We start from the raw sequence: 19597 nt of genomic DNA, 5'->3' as shown, positions 1-19597 counted from the left end.
ATATTTGTATGTAATCTAAGGAAATTGATCCACAGATTTCTACTCCTATATTTTTAGTATTCTAGTTTATAAAATGCATATATTAGAATACACATGGCATCTCGAAAGAACAGAGATGTATGTTTTTATTAATAATGTATTTTAATTCTGAATCATGCGTTTAGGGAGGAGCTAACTTAAAATGGAACATTTATTACAGTTTTGTGGAAAAAGCAAGGGATATAAAACTTATTTCTAGAATATCATGGCAATATTTCTAGCATATAAGATTTTATAATGTATTTGCTGGTACTCAAAGGGTTTGAGAGATATTTTTTAATTCTGTAAAAATGTCAAATCTGTGGTGAAAACTGAAAGCAGACACTCAGGTGAGGGACTTTATGATGACATCTAGTTCCCTTGCTTAAACAACTCAAGTTGGTCCAGAGCTTCTGATCCCCTCTTGGCATTCATTAAATGTAATTAGGTCTCATTGCATCTTTCCCTGGGCAGCCTTGTTAAGCAGCTCGTATATGGTGCCTGATGGAGCAATTACGCTCTACTGTGGTACTCACAGAGAGAGATTTCCACATTTGCAGAACAAATGCATGCACAGATTTCTTCTGCATCCCTGTTTCTGTTTACTGAGTATCTGGTGATGCTATTTTTGCCAGACTTTCCTATTTATAACACACAAGAACACTGAGTAATGATGATTTCAGGAAGAGTATATGATTTTTTTATTTATTTTTTTTTTAATTTAAAGACTGTTGTTTTTTCTTTTCTTCATGGTGTTTAGTTTCCCTTCCTCTCCTGTCCTCTGATACTTCAGACTTCTGGCTGGCCAGTTGGTAAACAATGGAGTTTTCAGAGATATAGACTCTCTTTCCATTCATGAAATAGCAGTCACTGTATTAGGGCTTTTGCTGACTGAGAGATTGCAGCACCACAGATACACAGGTTCTAGACGTGAGGCGCTGAAAACTGGACATCGTTGTCCAATGCTATTGCTTTTCCTAACTTGGGAGGAATGTACACTACCAACAAATTTATTTTGTGTATCTATTAGACTCTTAAATTATAATATAATCAACAGCATAAAAATAAAATTAGAAGGATCTTTAATACAGGCTTTCTAAAGTAATAGCAAAACAAAACAAAGCATTGCTGCTGTTAATGCACGCTTTCATTTAAATTATTTGTGTGGAAGTTATTACCTTCTCATGGTCATAGTTTTGCAAAGTGAGAGGTAAAGCAAATTTAAGCATTCCTGAGTTGGGAAAATGGCAGGAAAAAAAGGCCTGTCATTCTGGTAAGGATTGGAATTGTTTTTCCATGGTGTTGATGTTTGGAAATTGCAACTTGCACGTAGTAATTTTTCCTGTCATCAGTACTATACACAAAGAAAGGTCATGCTACAAATGTGTAACAGAGAAATTAATACATGTTTTTATCTTTTCTTGTAGAACGTCTATTCTTGGAATTTCATTTGGGGCTGCGTTTCTCTTGCTTTCCTTCATTTTGTTTATCTGCTTTGCTGGACAGCTTTTGGTAGGTATTCAAGGAAATGTAATCCAGTAGTTAACAGTTTCTTTTAAATAATGTGTTCTTATTTTGCCAAGTCACTCTGCCTTTGCAGAGTACCAGTTAAATGAGAAAAGCTGGCACACTCAGGCTTCTGAGGACATTGTTTTGTCCTTGTTAACGTACTGTAAAATGTCCTCATTTATCTGAAAAACAGAAAATGCCAGTGGAGTGACTGTCTATACCTATACTGATATTTTCTTGCCCTCATGAAGCTGGATCCTCTGAGAGGTTTGCATTATTGTTTGATAGGTTGACTTTTCAAAAGGTTTTGCTATTGTGCTTACAGGAGGTGATATGAGTCCTTTAATTTGGGGGACTGTGTATTTGTTTAAGTATAGTATAAGACCATTTTCTGAGTTTAGATAATATTTCGCAGTTAGAATTTAATTCGATATATAAAAATTTTATTATAAAATTCTAATTCTGCCATTGAGTGGTCCAAGTGTTATTGCAATACCTATTAGCGTACCTAATACTATGATGAATTTGAGAATTTCACAAAGATTTGCATAAGCTCTTGAATATTTCACAATATAATTTACATTATTGTCTTTCAGTTATTCTGAAATAAATCCAGCATATAACTCCATCTTCAACAAGATATTACAGCATTTGTAAAAAAGTGAATGGAATTTTACTTTGGCATGTAATCTGGAATAAAACTATCTATATACTTGTCACTTAAGCCCCGTTCTCCTTTTCTATCTTTAGATCTTTCCACAAGCTCCCATGGAGAAAGATGGAAGATCATTAAAAAAACCAAACCAAACCAAACCAAACATGCATATAGAAAAGACAATTGCATCACTATGCAGTAAAACTCTAAGGAAAGGTGGCCTGGTAGTTAAAGCAAGAAATAGAGGAAGCAGGTTTTTATAATTTCTCTCTCTTCCCTTATGAGGCTTGTAATTAACCAGGACATGTATTTAAGAAAATGTGATGATTATACACTTCAGCTGTCTTTCAAATAAGGCAGGGATGCTGCCGCTGCTCAAAAATTAATCTGAGATACAATGCAACAGTATTTTTAAATATTTTAAATCCTTGAAGTGAGGTCCTAGAGGCGTTCGTATTACTTAACAGCAAAAATTAGTTCTTCTATTATGTCATACTTGATTGCTGTTTGTTATTGACATAGGAGTAAAATGATGGAGTCGGAGTACTGCTCTTGAGTAAGGAAATTTTTTAAAAAAGCCTTCAAGGAAAAGCCAAACTTCTTCCTATAGGAAAAAAAGGTGCCAAAGAAATAGTAGCAGAAAGTGCTGAGACATGCACTCTCCTGGGGTTTTTATTTTCAGGAGGAATATAAACATACTATTCTGCATTTAAAAGCCTGGCTAAGCAAAAATCCCAAGTCAGAGTTGAGGAGTCATGCCACTTGAATAATTTCTAGCACCTACTTTCAATGCCATTTTTCCTATGTCTTGTATGTACTGTAAATACTGCCCAGAAACGGAGACCTATGATTGTGTTTCTGTTGACTTGCAAGATGTCATGTTTTAACCTAAATAGCTTGAAGAGGAGCTATTTATATCTATGTCTTTATGAGTTCAGCTGCTCTAATACAGAAGCTATGCTGCTAATGAGCCTTTCAGCAAGTAAGTTGACCACAGTTGATGCAGCGCCGTCTTTCCTTCACGAGCATGGACATAGTTCTATAAGGTGATAGATGAGACGCAGTTACTGAAAGAGGCAATAGGTTTCTTTCCCCTGTCCTCTGCCTAAGATTTCTTCCTCCACGTCAAAATCCAAGTATTGTTTTGCAGCTTTAACCACGTTTACATCCTATGTTATGTTTCAGAAGCATGTCCATTACAGTATGTGACCCGTAACTCTATGTGGTTTCTTTCTAGAAGAAAAAGCCTCAAATTCTCAAACAAGTAATTATCAATATCTAGGTTTTTTTTTTTTACTATAGTGTCAGTGTTAACAGAAATCAAGCTTTATTGTCCTAATCTTGCTTGAGTTTGGTTTTTTTTTGCCAGTGTGGGTTTTTCCCACCTCTTTTTCTTAAGGGCACATTTTGGACTGTGCTTGTGTACACACACCTGCACGTATTTACAGAGTTTAAAATCACCAAATACCTCTTTTCTAAAAATGCACTTAAAAAAGAAGAGAAGTGTTGGGGTCTGACTGACCCTGACAGATGAACTGTGGTGGGTCAGCCTTGGTTATGGGCCAGACACCCACCCGGCTGCTCACTCACGGCCTCCTCGGAGGCATGGGGGAGGAGAACAGGACCAGAAAGCTTGTGAGTTGAGATAAAGGCAGGGAGATCACTCACTAATTACTGTCATAGACAAAGCAGATGTCACTTGAGGGTGACAGAACACTGGAACAGGCTGCCCAGTGGGGTTGTGGAGTCTCCTCTGGAGACATTCAAAACCCGCCTGGACACGTTCCTGTGTAACCTCATCTAGGTGTTCCTGCTCCAGCAGGGGGACTGGACTAGATGATCTTTCAAGGTCCCTTCCAATCCCTAACATTCTTTGATTCTGTGATTCTGTGAAAATTAATTTCATTTATTGTCAATTAAAATAGATTTGGGTAGCAAGAAACAAAAACAAACATTAAAGCCATGCAATTCCTCTCTGCTCTCCCAAACTCAGCTTTACGCCTTCTCTCCAGACTCCTTGACCTTCCCCCAGGCAGCACAAGGATGGAGGGTGGTCAGTATGTAAACATTCTTCTCTGCTGCTCCTTCCCTTCACGCTTACCCCCTGCTCCAGCATGGGGGTCTCCACAGGCTGCAGTTCCATCAGGAACATCCACCTGCTCCGGCACAAGTCCCCTGTGGACTGCAGTGTGGACATGTGCTCCAGCATGGAGTACCACCTCTGCTGTTTCTCACTCTTCTTGTTCCCTCCTTCTCTCTCTGCCCAACATTTTCTGCCCTTTCTTCCCCAGGCTTTCCCCAAGGCGCCCACCCATGACTGAGGGGCTCAGCTGTCCCTGCATTATGTGCTTTTCTCAATACCTTGACACTTGGCGCACTCAGTGTCCACTGATTTTAAATGGCTGTCAACACGGCAGACTAAGTCACACAGAAAACAACTTTGAACAAGTTTCTCTGTATGATTTTCATTTCCTTGGTACATAAAAAAAACCAACCAACCTCCAGACTGCAATGCTAAAATTACCAGCGCTTATGGAATTTAATTACAATATTGTAAGAAGAGATTTATGCTCACTCTTTCACTCTGAGGTTATTATTAGTTGATCTTACTGTGCAGCAGCACTGCAGCGTGGTCCAACTCAGTCTGTTGTGGAGCGATAATATCAGCCATTAAATAAGAACAGGAATGTTTCCATCAAATGATGCATCAGAGCGGTAGCACAAATAACGAGGTTACAGAGTTCTCGAATCTGCCTTTGCGGCCTGTGATCCCCTGCCGGCCTTGGGCAGACAGGCTGAGGGCAGGGAGGACTGACAGCTCCAAGAGAAACAGTCATTTGCCTGTAGGCTTTAAACCTTCATCAGTCCTAACTAAAATCAGTGTATGTCCTGAAACTTTAAATTTATTTATCTCTTTTCTACTCTTAATTATTTATTTGTCCCTATGCTTTTTTTTAGATACAGTATTCAGACTTACATCTTAAGATTATGAGTATTTTTGGTCTTAAAGATCCTTTTTGGCTTATATTTTCATACTTTACATGTTAGTTATTCTTTTTTTTACTAATTTGGAATATTTTCTTTAAATTTGCCTTGAGAGGTTTCTTTCCCAAATTACATTCAGATAAGAAGACAATGATCGTCCTTTAGCTCATATATTTTCTGTGTCTTTTTATCTTACTGAAGTATACATGAGTTCATAGAACGAGTGTGAAATGCCTCAGGCCTGGTAACTGTTAGATGTGTTTTACCTCCTGATGTGAATGCAAGGAAGCAGAGATCTGGTTACCTAAATGATACATTGGAAAATGTAATGCAATCAATAGAAAAAAACCCACAGTAAGCATGTAAAGGAAAGATCCCTGTGGTAGCTGAAGTAGCTTGCCAGAGAATTATTAGTCTCAAGCAGATGTTCTTGGTGCACTGATTCAAATACTGTCTCAAAAATTTCCTTCCATTACCCGGGACATGTGTGCACTTAATTGATACAACATACTCTTTGTGCCAATTATTTTCCATTAATATGAAATGTTTATTTGTTGCATATGTTTATACCTTGCAAACCTATTTAGCTACTTCAGCTAACAAGGAAGATTAGAAGTAATAACATTTCTTTCCTAGCATCTCATCTGAACATGTTTATAGTCTCTCTTAAATAGCCAGTTGAACCATAGAATTAGCAGAACAAAATGCCAGCAAAACAAGCATCAGAAAATAATTGTCTCCATAGTTGAGAAAGATGTTCTGATTTGAGGTCACCAGACCATCTAACAAAGTGCAGCCAGTACGTGAGCAGTCCTGTCCCTGCTAGAAGAATGCATGTTATTAGTGTATTAGTTGCATTGCACCACCCCACCGTATAAAGAGTGATACACAGTCTTTACCTTTGTTTGCAAGGATTTGTATCATCTTACTCTAAAGCAGTTGGTATTGGTACTTAATGGTCAGAAAGACTTTGTACAATTTAGATACTTCGAAGCTCTGCAAGAACAGGAATATCAGCACCAGCACTACTTGGAAATTATTTTTGACCTGGAATCTTACTTCTGATGTGAGCGTCCCTCTTAATGCAGATAAGAATGAAAGACTGAGGCCCTTCAGTTTATTCGATAGTAAGGCTTTGCTTGTAAATTCAGTTTAAAACAAGGATGGGAAAAGGAAGAACCCAGAGAGGCACTTCGGCAGGGTCCATGAGAAAAGCTCACCAAACCTAAAAGTCATTCTGATGAGTCTCTAGCACAAGCACTGCAATGGCAAAACCATCGTCACTAAATTAGATACTATATTCAGACTTCAGGAACTGTTAGAAATGTACTGATTTCAGGAACAAAAATCCTACTCCTGACTCCTCTTGAATTATATGTGTATGACACTATATGATTGTGACCAACTGAAGAAGTTGTCTAGCCTGGTGAAAAATACAAGTTTCTTATGTCTGTTGTGCCAATAACTTTTAACATTTTTTGATAAGTGAGAATATTTTGATTTTTTTTTTAATGTGGCAATCCTGTCTTTTAGTGTCTTTGCCCAAGATGAGATCATAAGTTACCTCCAAGTAAAGAGAAATCCATGTGTGCTTCCTAATACCAACAGTGCAGAGTGAGAACAAATTTCCCTACAGTTAATTAATACAAAGGATGAAAGCAGAGAGTATCCAGATTGTTTTGGACTTTCGTTTACATGTATAACCTGAGAGGTGGTATCCATGACATTTAAGTACCACAATATGGTCACAGATGAGGGCTCCTGTTATGTGAGGCAGTTTTTGGGTGGTAGCTTCTTACCTGGAGACCAAGACTTGGTCAACAGAGAGCATAGCATTTAGAATTCCTTCCTCTAGTTCATTGCCCTGAGCACTGCCTTAAAAAGTCATTCAGGTTTACTCTTTCTCAAAACCAGTGGGTCTTTAAATATTTAGTGTGAAATAGGAAAATGTTGATGAGAGGGACTGAGGATGTCTTCCCTTAAAACAGCATAAAACACAATGACTGTGTTTTTTTCTCAAATGAGGAAAGCACAAGGACTGAACTCTGAGTGTCTAAGGGCATATTTATGTATCTCACTGCCATGTTCTTTCCTTTGAATGAGATAGTTGAAGCACATGGCCATTTTAACATGACCCTTGTGAAGGATAAAAAACACTGCAAATTGTGGAAAAGTAAAAATGTAATATTGACTTTAGTTTTTACTGATACTTCTTTATTCTAGCTTTTGTCAAACCAGTTGTATCCAATATAAGTTGAGTAGACTCTTCATCTGGATGCATTTTGCATGGTGCAAAATCCCTGGATTAGATTTACAGATGCTACCATGGAGTTCAAAAACTTGGTGTTAGAGTATTCGTTTTAGAAATACTTTGGTCCTTTTTATCAACAATAGTAGCATTACAAAGTATTTAAAGTATAAGCTTATGTCTCTATACAAAAATAACTCTTCTCCAAGCTTAGATCAACGTAACCTCTGTCAGCCAGTCTGCCAGTTCTTTGGATTTGAATTTTTATGTCTTCTTCAAGTCTGAGTGAAAACAAGCATGAGAAAAAAAAATCTGAATTTTGGGGCTTTTTTTAATCTTGATTTCTTTCTTTGAAGCACCAGTATTAGTAAAATATTAAGTTGTATTTGAATGCAAAATGAAAAGAATAATTGAACTATAGAAAATGTGATTCACTGGCTTTCTGTAAATAAGAGGTCTACAGTCAAGTTATTCAAACCTCTGCTAGCATGTGAAGAAGTGTGACAGCTCTTGCGACACTGTCTTTCGTCTACAACACAGCTGTCACAATTAATTCTCACACCGGTCCCTTGATCTCACTCAGAAAGACAGCATTCATTTTGTTAAATGCTGAAGTCAGGTTTTGTGTGTGGAAAGACAACACAGGATACATTTTAATAACCTGAATATTCAAAATAATTTATTACTCATTATCATGCTGAGCTGTCATATCAGATTTATCATGTTCAGATGAAAAGGTAATACATTAGTCACTTTTCAAACTACAAATACCTTTTATTTCTAGTTGGTAAATGATAAACACTGAACCATATTCTTCCTGCTCCACTTAGAATTAACACAGAAGCTAAAGCTACTGAGATCTGACGTCTTACCCTTCTTGCATGTTTTATAGAAATTACTACTTTCTTCCTTTCATCTCATTCTCCATTTTCTTAAGAAAATTTCGAATGAGACATAACATTTCCAGGAAAAAGTGTCTGACTTAAGCTAAAAAATCAGCAAAATAAACCTGCACAGTTCTGCCAGTGCCATTAGGAGTCTGAATTTAATGGTCACCCCACCACTCCAGTTCTGCATCCAGGAGTTCCCTAAATTTTCAGCAGTACTGAACTGCTGCCGTTGCACTAGATACGGACTGAATGAAATGAAGTTCAGCAGATATGTTAATTCACATGGATAATTACTGATCAACAGTGTATTTTCCATATTTTCAAAGGAATTTCTACTCAATGGCTTCACGTCTTTTAGAGTGAATCAGGGGTTTGTCACACATTTTCCTTTCAGGAGCCTCACTGGCTTAACCTATGTAGGTTGCTCTCTCCGCTATCAAAGAGACCTGTCAGCTATTTAACACACCAGGTAGGCACGATGGATATACCAAACAAACAGTGGTCCATCCCCTCCAGAACTCAGAGCTCTGCATTAAACAGCCTCTCTAGAAATGCATCACAGAGTTCTGGACAGTTTCTGTTTTATGACTGGAAATAACTATTTACAACTTAGTTTTTGAAGTTGCAGTCTAACACATTTTTCTTCAGGTCAGAGCTAGCAATATCTGTAATTTAGCAGTAGCAGCTGGAAGAATGGAATCTCTTTACTGATTAATCACACTGGCTGTATGCTATATTGTTTCCTGAAATTCATTTTATTCTTCAGAACTTTTCTTAGTGATAAAGTTGCCCAGAGAATTTTTTTCTTTTTAATGGAAACAGAAAAGCAGCTTTTTAAAGAAATGTATAAAATCAGCCCAATTAGTTGATCCTTGCTAAAATACATTAGCAAAGTCAGGTGACATTGATCAAAAATCTTGTAAACAAAGGAAATTTGGAATTATTGCAGGGAATTTTGGTACAGAAGTTACATAAGTCTGTTAAAATTGTACTTGGAAAGCAATAAAGCAGTCCCCAGCAGTAAATGCAATTCTCAGCATGGACATTGTTAAGTAACTTCAGCAATTTTGTACTGTAATTATTTCAATCTTTAAAAAAGTGTAGAAAGCTCACACTGAACAATTGGAAGCAATGATGTTAAAGCAGAAAAGTCCGAGAAGTCTCCATCATTTGACACCAATATTCATGCATTTAGATTTTGAGATTCAACAGAGATTTTCTGGGTGAAACTTAATTTTATCTTCAGAATTAACACCAGCTCTTTGTGCAGAGGAAAACATCAATTTACATCACTTAGCATGACAAAAACATGAAAGCTTATTTTTTATGATGTTGTTTTGCATATGTTACTGAGCCACGTTTTTTAAAGTTTTGAGATTGAAAATAAGAGCTGCTAGAGCATCTTGGCTCCAGTGGAGTTGAGGAGCCAAGGGAATGCTCCTTCCTCATCCACTAGAGCCCAGTTTGATAGAATGAAAGACCAAAGGGATCATCCTGTCCCACTGTGATTGACAAGAGGCTGCCAGTACCATGTCCCAGGTACAACCAGGAGTGAGGCTGAGTGCATATTCCCAGTAGGCCCACAGGCACATACTGTACACAGAGGACAACCACACAGATCCACAGAGAGAGCAGCTCTCTTGCAGCACCCACATGACAACAAGCAGCACTCAACGTCAATGTGATGAATACTGATGGTCTAGATCCTCCTTTGTGGCTGACCAGGACTGCAGTTTGCTGGTGGAGTTCACACACAGCCTGACTGCCATCATCCACAGGCACACTCGCGTTTGTGGGTTGCTCAGTGTGGACTTTAAGTCAATACAACATCCTTGCCCAGACTCTGCCCCCCTTATGGAGCAACTGGCTCAAACCTTGGATCTCTTCAAATGGAGATCCCCTTTTTACCAGACAGTTCAGCTTGAAATTTCACAGAATCACAGAATGTTAGGGATTGGAAGAGACCTTGAAAGATCATCTAGTCCAATCCCCCTGCCGGAGCAGGAACACCTAGATGAGGCTACACAGGAATGTGTCCAGGTGAGTTTTTAATGTCTCCAGAGAAGGAGACTTCACAACCCCCCTGGGCAGCCTGTTCCACTGTTCTGTCACCCTCACCATGAAGAAGTTCCTTCTTGTATTAAAGTGGAACCTCCTATGTTCCAGTTTGCACGCATTACCTCTTGTCCTAACATTGGTTGTCACCGAGAAGAGCCTGGCTCCATCCTCCTGACACTCACCCTTTATGTATTTATAAACATTAATGAGGCCAGCCCTCAGTCTCCTCTTCTCCAAGCTAAAGAGACCCAGCTCCCTCAGCCTTTCCTCATAAGGGAGATGCTCCACTCCCTTAATCATCTTTGTTGCCCTGCGCTGGACTCTCTCCAGCAGTTCCCTGTCCTTCTGGAACTGAGGGGCCCAGAACTGGACACAATATTCCAGATGTGGTCTCACCAGGGCAGAGTAGAGGGGAAGGAGAACGTCTCTCGACCTACTAACCACCCCTCTTCTAATAAACCCCAGGATGCCATTGGCCTTCCTGGCCACACACACTCCCCCACACACCCCATGGGTCTCTCCAGGGACTGGTCTGAGACACTTCAGTTGCTGGCACCCAGGCCATCAGTTGCCTCACTTCTCTCTAGTGGCTGGCACCCATCCTGTGCTACTTGCCATCTAGTGCAGCATGAAGTTTGCTAGCATTTGCACACATACAGGCTCAGAATAAGGACTGTACTTACAGAGAGGACAGCTAGAGAGAGGATTTAATAAGAATATGCAATAGACTTATTTAAGCAAGTGTTTACATGCAACCATTTCCTTTCATCCACTCTCTTCTCCATTTACCTATGCTTGCTCCTCCCTGATCCACATTAATCCCTCCCTTTACTCTCCTGTGTCACATCCCCTAAACATCATGTAAGTTTTCCACATACCCACAACATTTTACAAAATCCCAAAGTTTCTCGTATTGCAAAATTTTCTGCCCTGTGCCGGCGTACTATCCTTTTAGGTAGTAATTGCCCTTAGTCTGCAGGGCATCCTGGAATGGGACTTTCTTTTGTTAAGGCTTCTTGGTACGTTTCCCATCAAAAACCAAGTCTGAAGCATTCTCCTTCAATAGTCTTAGGAGCAGCAGATTCAGTGGCTTCTGTTCTTCACTGATTTAGTTACTTTAATTCCACCATCTGTCATTGTCCTTTCGATCATCACTAAGTCTTTGTGTTTGATTAGCCTTTAGTCGGATAACCTAAAACCAGTAAAAATCATAATAAAATGTATCTGCTTTAGGCCAGATAATTTATTCTCATAATTAGCTTCGTGTCTTGGAATTTCTCATCCTAAAGGCTCTGCTTGAACAGTATAGCTCCCTGTAACATAATTCAGAAAGGAGAACATAATGTATTGGTTTATCAGTATAATTTTTTATCCATTTTAAATTCCTCATACTTTCTTGGAGTTCCTGCCTACTTTTGTCCCTAATGCAACTTAAACTATTCCAGCTACTCTAAACTTCCACGAAAATTACAGAATAATGTAGGTGAAGTTGTAGTAAAGCTCCAGGAGTGCTGTAACAAAGGCAAAGTGTAATGGTTTCATGACTGTTTTAATTTGCCATAAATCCATGCTCCCTGACTCATTAGGTTTTAGGCAGACTAGACAGATAACTGAATGATTCATTTTCACACAGATCCATTCCCTGCATCCAGTTGAACGCTTCCCTTCTGGAGCAACAGCAGCAATCTAGGCTTAGTGCTTTCTACTTTATTGAAGCAGGAAGGATGACAAAAAAATTCTAAAATCTACACATGGGTTCAAATTATCTTAAAATTTGCTATGTACTTAGCGGTCCAGAACAAGGCTTGGACTTTCAGAAAGGCATTTGAGCAGGAGTTTGTTGCTCAAAAATGCAGGTCCTTTGGGTTTATGTGGGTTTTTATTATATGAGGGAGGAGTAATGTGTATATAAATTCTCTGGTTTTTCACCTTTGTCCGTCCTTGAGATTCTGATATTGTTTTGACCTTCCTCAAACTGTCTTCATTCACTCAGAATCTGCCCAATACAGTATGTAAAATTTTCTCTCTTAAGAGGAAGCAATACGTAAAAGGAGTGTTAGATATACAGTGGACTTATCCAAATGGTGTGTAATTGGGAGGGAAATAGTTATGTGCAGCAAGACAAAGACCTTCATGTAAACCGTGTTGCATATGTTGGGTAATAGTATAATTTAGCATAATGTGCAGCAGTTATTGAACCTGAACTAATAGATAAGTGCTGTAAATTAAGTCCTATATTTGGTAGTTTTTAGTGCTTGAGTTGTCACTTCAGAGACTTTCTGTGCTTGTGTGCTTGCTGATTGCTGTGGCTAGTGTCAAAAAAGGTGTAAAGTGATCTCTGAACAATTTTAGTAAATGGAGAAAATGGGCTGATAAAAAGTGAATACATTTGTGGGACTGTCATGTTCCTTAACTTTTCATTGCCTTTTTTACAGAGGTTTCAGTATAGCCGAATTTGACATTTGGAAAGGGCACGAGATGCTTCTAGGCAGCATTATCTCGTCATTGCTAAAGTTTTGGGAAAATCACTATTGATTGGGTGTTGTTTATTCTGTGTGAGCATCTTGTTCCTCTAGGAACTATATGTATATGAATGGAGGCTATTGCAATGTGTTCTTGGAAGCACATTCAATGAGTCAGAGTTTTTTATTGTTGATTTTTGCCAATATATAAGCAATATTTTCTGTTCACTAGATACTCTTCATGTGAAATTGTGAGTCCAGTTGTTGTATGAGATGCTTATTTGTTTTCTAGATTGTTTTAGGTTGATTTTCTTTTCTGAGTTACCTTTCACTTAAAATAAATGATCAAAGAAGTTTCCAAACAAATGAAAGAAAAGCACAGAAACCCTGTTATGTTGTAGACCTGCAGGTGTGTGTGTGTGTGTGTATATATACATATATATATATGTACTTATACAGCCTTTATCCTGTGTGAGGAGACCTCTGTCTCTCCGTCAAAGACTTTGAAGAGTCATTATTTACATTTTGTAGTTTCCAGAGCCTACTAAATATTGGTCTTTCAGTTGCGGTGGAGGAGGTCAGTTTGTCTGCTTGTTATTTACTGATATTAGAGGTAATGACACTGCTGTCAACTCTGTATTCGCTATTACTAGTAGCATATATCGAATGTTTAATAAGGTAGTTGCAAATTAAAATTATTTAACAGAATTTATATTATGGCAGATATTGTAACTAAATTTGCATTTAGCTTTGTGTGTAATCATGATCTGTAACTCTTATGAGAATATACTAGTTGAATACTTCTGTATGTTTCAAGATTAATGCTGCCTTCAATCTTAAGCCTTATTAATTCTACTCTTTTTAATTGTAATTATATACACTAAAACTGTTTTTTGTTTTGTTTTTTTTTCCTTTTTAAACTCTTTGCACTTAGCAATGTAGCAAGAAAGCATCAGCTTCATTGTTGTGGATCCTGAAATCATCTGGAATAATTGCAAACCGTCCTTGGCCACGGATCACTCTCACATTGACAACCACTGCTATAATATTAACTATGGCTGTATTCAACATGGTAAGGGGAAAAAGGGTATTTTTTCTTGTTTTTTGTTCTTTTAAGATTTTGTTGTTGTTCAGTATTTGCTTAGATGTTGAATTTATGGCCCATGACTATGCCAGGAACATGATAATGGTTGCCATGATAATGATTACATGATAATGATTGCCAGACAGAAACATAAAGCAGAGCAACAGAAAACTTGAAGCATAATGGGGACATCCGCAAACAGCATGCCAAACAAGAGCTCAGATCCTGGCTAAGTTTATTAAAGAAAAATGTAATTTATAAGTTAAATCCCATGTTTGAATTGTTTAATTCCCTTACTCATTTATTAATTGCTTAGAAAAGGAGAGTATTGCTCAAAGATCGAAGTACTTCCTCACACAGTGTGTGGAAGACTTTGTGCAAAACACACCAAACTTTATTCAGATTTTTGACACTCCTCTGCTGATCACAAAATGATCATAATTTATACATTATTGAATTTCACTTGCTTGTCTGTGTTGTTGTTTTTTTTTTGAAAAAGGAAAAAAAGTGAAAGTTGATTCAGAAGTACTGAACTACAGAGGGTTTACCTCTACTTTAGGCTTTCCAGCCTCTACTTTGCTCTCATAATAGGGAAAATCTAAGTGATTCCAGTATTCTTTTTGTACCCATAGCAAATATAGAGCAGATCTGTCATTAGTCTGCATAAAGCCTGAATCTTAATGTCCTCGTTTATTCTGAAATATATGTTTTCTTATGGAATGTGCAGTCTTTGGGATTCTTCTTTCCCCATGGGCTGAGCTTGATTTATCTATTTATAAACCCATAAAAGTGGTCCAGCTCAGTTCTGCATTAGCAACATGGGAAATGTAATGTTTAGGTAATGTTTTCATTACAACATGAATGCATAGATATTAGTCATATTTCAAATGAGTGAGATTTTCACCTCAGTGCTTTTGAACTTACAACTCTAGTGCTTCCTCGAGTTACTGATACTTTTGTTACTTGAGGTTTATAAAGGACTTAAGGATTTATAGGACCCACACTGTTTTAATTTGTTTTCCCACATTTCAGGGGACCCTTAGTCAATCATTTGTTACAGTAAGCACTAAACTTGCCAGAACGATGTAGTGGTGTAATGTGGGCTTCTAAATGTGAACACTTGACATTTCTGGTAGAACCTTCCCTCCATTTTTTCTATTAAATGATCCTAGTAATGTATTTTTGTTTGTTTTCTTTCCAGGAAAGTAGATTTTTTTTATTTTTTTTTAAGGAGAAAGGATAGACTCAAAACTAATGTCATGTTCAAGAATTTAAAATCCAGCTAATTCAATTTGGCGTTTAATGCTGGCAGAGGAGAAACTCAAAGAAGCAGTGACTGGAAAATGAGAAAATAAGTTCACTTTTTAGTGGTGAAGGCAGGTAGCAAAGGGAACAAATTATTCTCAAAAGCTGTTGATTCTCCATCACTTCTTGCCCTCAGCTAAAGACTATATGCATTTATGAAAGATAAACGTTAGCCAAGCAAAATTTATTTGGCATGCTACAGGACGAAACCCTGAGATGGAGTTGCTTGTAAAATGTAGGTCAAATTAGACTTTCTCTTAACTCTGTAAGTGTATAAAAAGAAATTAAATAACCTGCTTGGGTTTAAAGTATACTTTGAGTTAGAGGCTGTGCAACCATATAGTTATCTATTAAATGAAAAAGTGCAAAAGAAGATATGGTCAGCAATTGTTTTTTCCTTAGTTCCTTAGTTCTACTACTGTGTACAGCTCACTTGAGATTTGGCCTTCAACTACTAAAAGACATTTTAGCAAAAAATTAGTTGTTCAGTACAGCATTGTTAGAAAAAGTTTTAAATTTTATTTGTTCAAGTCCATTTGTATGTGGACTGAATTAATAGGCTGTATTTTAAAGTTTTTCTTCTTTATCGGTAATGACTGCAGTAATACAAATAATCATGTTCCATGATATTCATGAGATGATAATTTTAAGTACAATTCCCACCTTGAAACTAAACCTTAATAGTTTGACTAGCAAAAATGACTTTAAATGTGATTGTGAAATTTACATTTCCTTAATATTAATAGCAAATTGTGGGAGAGACTCTGAAGTATCATTATTATATCTCCAAGCAACATGTACTTCATAGCAGAGTCCATTAACTGCATTTATTTCCACGAACTCTTTCAGTAGAAAAAGGCAAAATGTAGCCATTAAGATTTAATGGAGATAAAAAGTGTCTAACCATCCCACACCTAATAAATCATAATTAAGCCCAAAATGTCAAATAAAACTCGGTCTTTATGGTCAAGGGGCATTAAAAAGGGTGGGGAGTGCAATTTTATTTCAAATTAGCTGTTTCAGCAGACATCTGAATCTGGTCTTCACGTTTGAGAGGTGTATATAGTCATGATCAGTGGAGGGAAATTAAAAAACAGCTAATGTGACATAAGTATGAGAGGAGAGGGTGACTAATGCTCCTTCCATTGAGCATTAGGTCTAGTGCCATATATAGAGTGGGGCAGCAATCCATGGTGGAGGAAAAATGTTTTTATGAAGCTCAGCTGTGTTAAGCCAAACATGAGAAAGCATCTTGCAGGGAACAACCCAGACATCTCAGATAGACAGCAGGACTGCGTGACTGCAAAGGGTTGACTCTTGGAAGCTGAACGAATGATTGTATATGATACGGTAAATGATCGTGTCTCACCACCCTCTGGGATTCATGTCATCCCAGGGAACATGGCCTATGAAGAGCTCCTTGTTTCAGTGACTTCTGCATTAAATGCATGAATCATTCTTGGCACAGCAACAGGATCTCAGGGCTATACTGTCCCAGGAAGGTGCCCTGACTACCAGCTTTCAGAGTCAGGTTGTTACTTGCTTTCCTGTCTTTCATCCAGTGGATTTTGAACAACTGGACTATTTCCTTTGAAACATGTGTCTTTAGAAACGTGAGGACTGACAGGTTTGAATATTTTTGCTTCGTTGCTTAATGTACATTTGTGAGCATGAGCTGCCTTAAATTATGCAAGTATTTGCCCCATATTTTTCTCCCTTTAGTCGTGGCTGATATCCTGTATTTTAATAATGACAAATAATTAAGCCCTGCTTCCATTCTCATAGTAAAAAGTTGGTTTCTTTAGCATACCTTCCTTCTGGTGTAGCTACCTCTGTTGATACAGCTGTTGACCCTATTCAGTGCTGTATTTTTAACAGACAAGCTCTTTGGCAAATACAATCTAATTATTTGTCTCCACAGTGCCTAGCACACTGAAGACCCTATTTTGGAGGATGCCTAATGCATTTCTGTTAAGAACAATGAATGGACACTGCATAGAGCTCAACCTGGCCTAGGAGTTGGAAGGGAAATGCACAGGTCCGCTCATGCCATGGGAGCTTTGAACAAGGCAGTTGCTTGCTATTTCACATTGCCTCTATAGGGAGGCTGTGACTTGAATACCTGAGGACAGATAGATGGTTATGCATTTTCACTTGACACACAGACTTTTATCAAAAGGGAAATTAAATTATTGAGCAGCTTGAATTTGGTAAGTTTGACTATTAACAAGAGACACACCACAGGACAGCAAATATTAATAACACAGATGTATGAGCACTTTAAAGCTAAGAAGTCTTGTACAAACCCACAGACAAAATGCTCTAAAAATCCTATTCAATGCAGTGCAGTACACTCTGGATCGTCATCCTCATTTCCCAACTTACCAATGTCTCAACATCACCTCTTGTTTACTCAAAAATGCTTAATAGCCTAGTTAGGTACTTAGCATTCCAAGCTCTCATAAACTTCTGTTTATGAGCTTGTGAAGATGAGGAATTATACCAGAATTTGGGATTCTCCATAATATTCTTGGGGTATTCATGTGGGGATCTGAGGATAATTTCCTGACTCGGCTGCCAGACCATCTGGCATTTTTCAAAGGAAGCAGTGATATGCATTTTGAGAAGAAAGTTCTCCTAAGCCACATGGATATATGAAGAGTCGGTCGATTTTTAAAAAACTTTCGTTCAAAAAGAAGTCCTCTGTGTTTACCTTAGAGGTTCAAACCAAAGAGCAATACTGAACAAAAGCACAATTGCTTCATTTTTTTGTGTTAAGAAAAATGTAAATTCTGTGGTTCAACCAATCATACCAGACTTGCATGCTTTTGCCATACTTAAAAGTATACTCCTCTCCTTCTGTGTTTTGCTGAACAAAAGAGTAGGGCACAAACAACTTTGTTTACAACAGCACTATAAAAACTGCAGACTGTTGTGACTTGAGGAGATTGCATAGCTCTTTTTGAATGGCAGAAAATTAATTTCAGGTACAGCTGTATGTTCATATGAGGCAAGGAGGTAGTGGGGAGAGAGAGGGATGGTGACAAAGTTGGTTTTTATACTTTGTAGTCTTCACATGTCCATTTCCAGTGTAATTTTTTGTAATAAGAAAAACAGTGATGGGATCAAATTAAACGTACGCTGTAAATTGAGTTGTGCCGCATTTATTGGTAGCATGCCAGAGCTTTGGGTTTGCTGTTGGTGTGTTTCCATTGGTGAAGCACAGCTCTGTTCTGGAACTGCTGATCCTGGAGCACCTGCTCCCTAAAGAGCTTTCCTCTGGGCTGCGAGGTTTCTTGCTGGTGTGCAAAAGCACACTTGTTAGTGCTCTGAGGGTAGCCCACACCTTCTTTCTGTGCAGAAAGTGACAGTAGCGTTTGTCTTTGCAGATGGCTACTGCATGACTTTTACTTTTTACTCTGTCATTCAGTAGTTCAGTGGAGGGGTATTTCCCAGCTCTCTCCCTCCTGCCCACCTGTCACAGGGTCAACCCATTCACGTACTAACTACTTAAGTTTTATTATTTATTCCATAATTGTTTAATTTGGTGTGCATTTGATTACTGCATTTAATATTAAATTCTGCCACCTTTACTTCTTAGTGGGATGGTATTTTATGCACAGTACCATGGAAAACAGCAAGCTCACTTGCTTAGTAAGGTGAGACACAACCCATTCGACTTGTCCACGTTTACAGGCTGTAGGACCATGTTAATTGTGAAGCCTTGGTTCTGCTGCCTTGTGGATTGTAGAGAAGGGTTGAAAGTACTTCAGTGAGAAAATTGTCTTTGTTCTCAGTAAAATATAAACCAGTGTATTAGGTAGTCTTGTCCTAATTCTTGGTCAGACAAGAAGAGAGACGCACTAACTTGCTTATCCCATGTTTCGGGGGGAGGGTCTGTCACCACATGGTTCCTATAGCAGCACAGAAGGTATTTTCATCATGTGAGGCAAAAAACTCACACCTGAAGATTACAGATCATAGGAATAGAACAGAAGAAAAAGCTGTTAGAATATATGGAGTTTAAATGAGAATTTAATGGTAGTGTGCTCAGATGTTCCCTGGCAAACATTGGTATTCATAAAAAATATTGCTTTCATTTGAGTCATTTGAGTAGGTGTGACTGCTTAGTAGGACTGAGCTGTCTCTTACAAAAAAATACTATGTTGAAGAACAATATATATCTTCAAAGCGTGATAGCAGATGTAGATAACTGATGAGAGACAAGAAAGACAAGTACAAACACATCATTCAGAAATAAGTGTTGTTTGGCTCATGGGAGATGACAACATTTCCATATCCCTTTTTTCTTTTTTCTTTTCTATGTTTATTTATGTATTCATAGGTATGCCACATTTCATATAGCATTCTGTGTATACAGGC

General features: G+C 37.9%; 1 protein-coding gene across 2 annotated transcripts in view; it reads left to right on the top strand.

Moving 5' to 3' along the window:
* The window catches only part of ADCY2 (adenylate cyclase 2), a 225488-nt gene that overhangs the window by 169696 nt on the left and 36195 nt on the right, over positions 1-19597 (top strand). For both annotated transcript variants that reach the window (XM_065052707.1, XM_065052706.1), the window contains 2 exons: positions 1446-1530; positions 13760-13897. In XM_065052707.1, coding sequence (XP_064908779.1) covers positions 1446-1530; positions 13760-13897 — 223 coding nt within the window. The remainder of the gene's footprint in view (positions 1-1445; positions 1531-13759; positions 13898-19597) is intronic.

Source organism: Columba livia, chromosome 2 (genome assembly GCF_036013475.1).
Source record: "Columba livia isolate bColLiv1 breed racing homer chromosome 2, bColLiv1.pat.W.v2, whole genome shotgun sequence".
In the NCBI taxonomy this organism is placed as follows: Eukaryota; Metazoa; Chordata; class Aves; order Columbiformes; family Columbidae; genus Columba; species Columba livia.
This window is presented reverse-complemented; position numbering and strand designations above follow the sequence as displayed.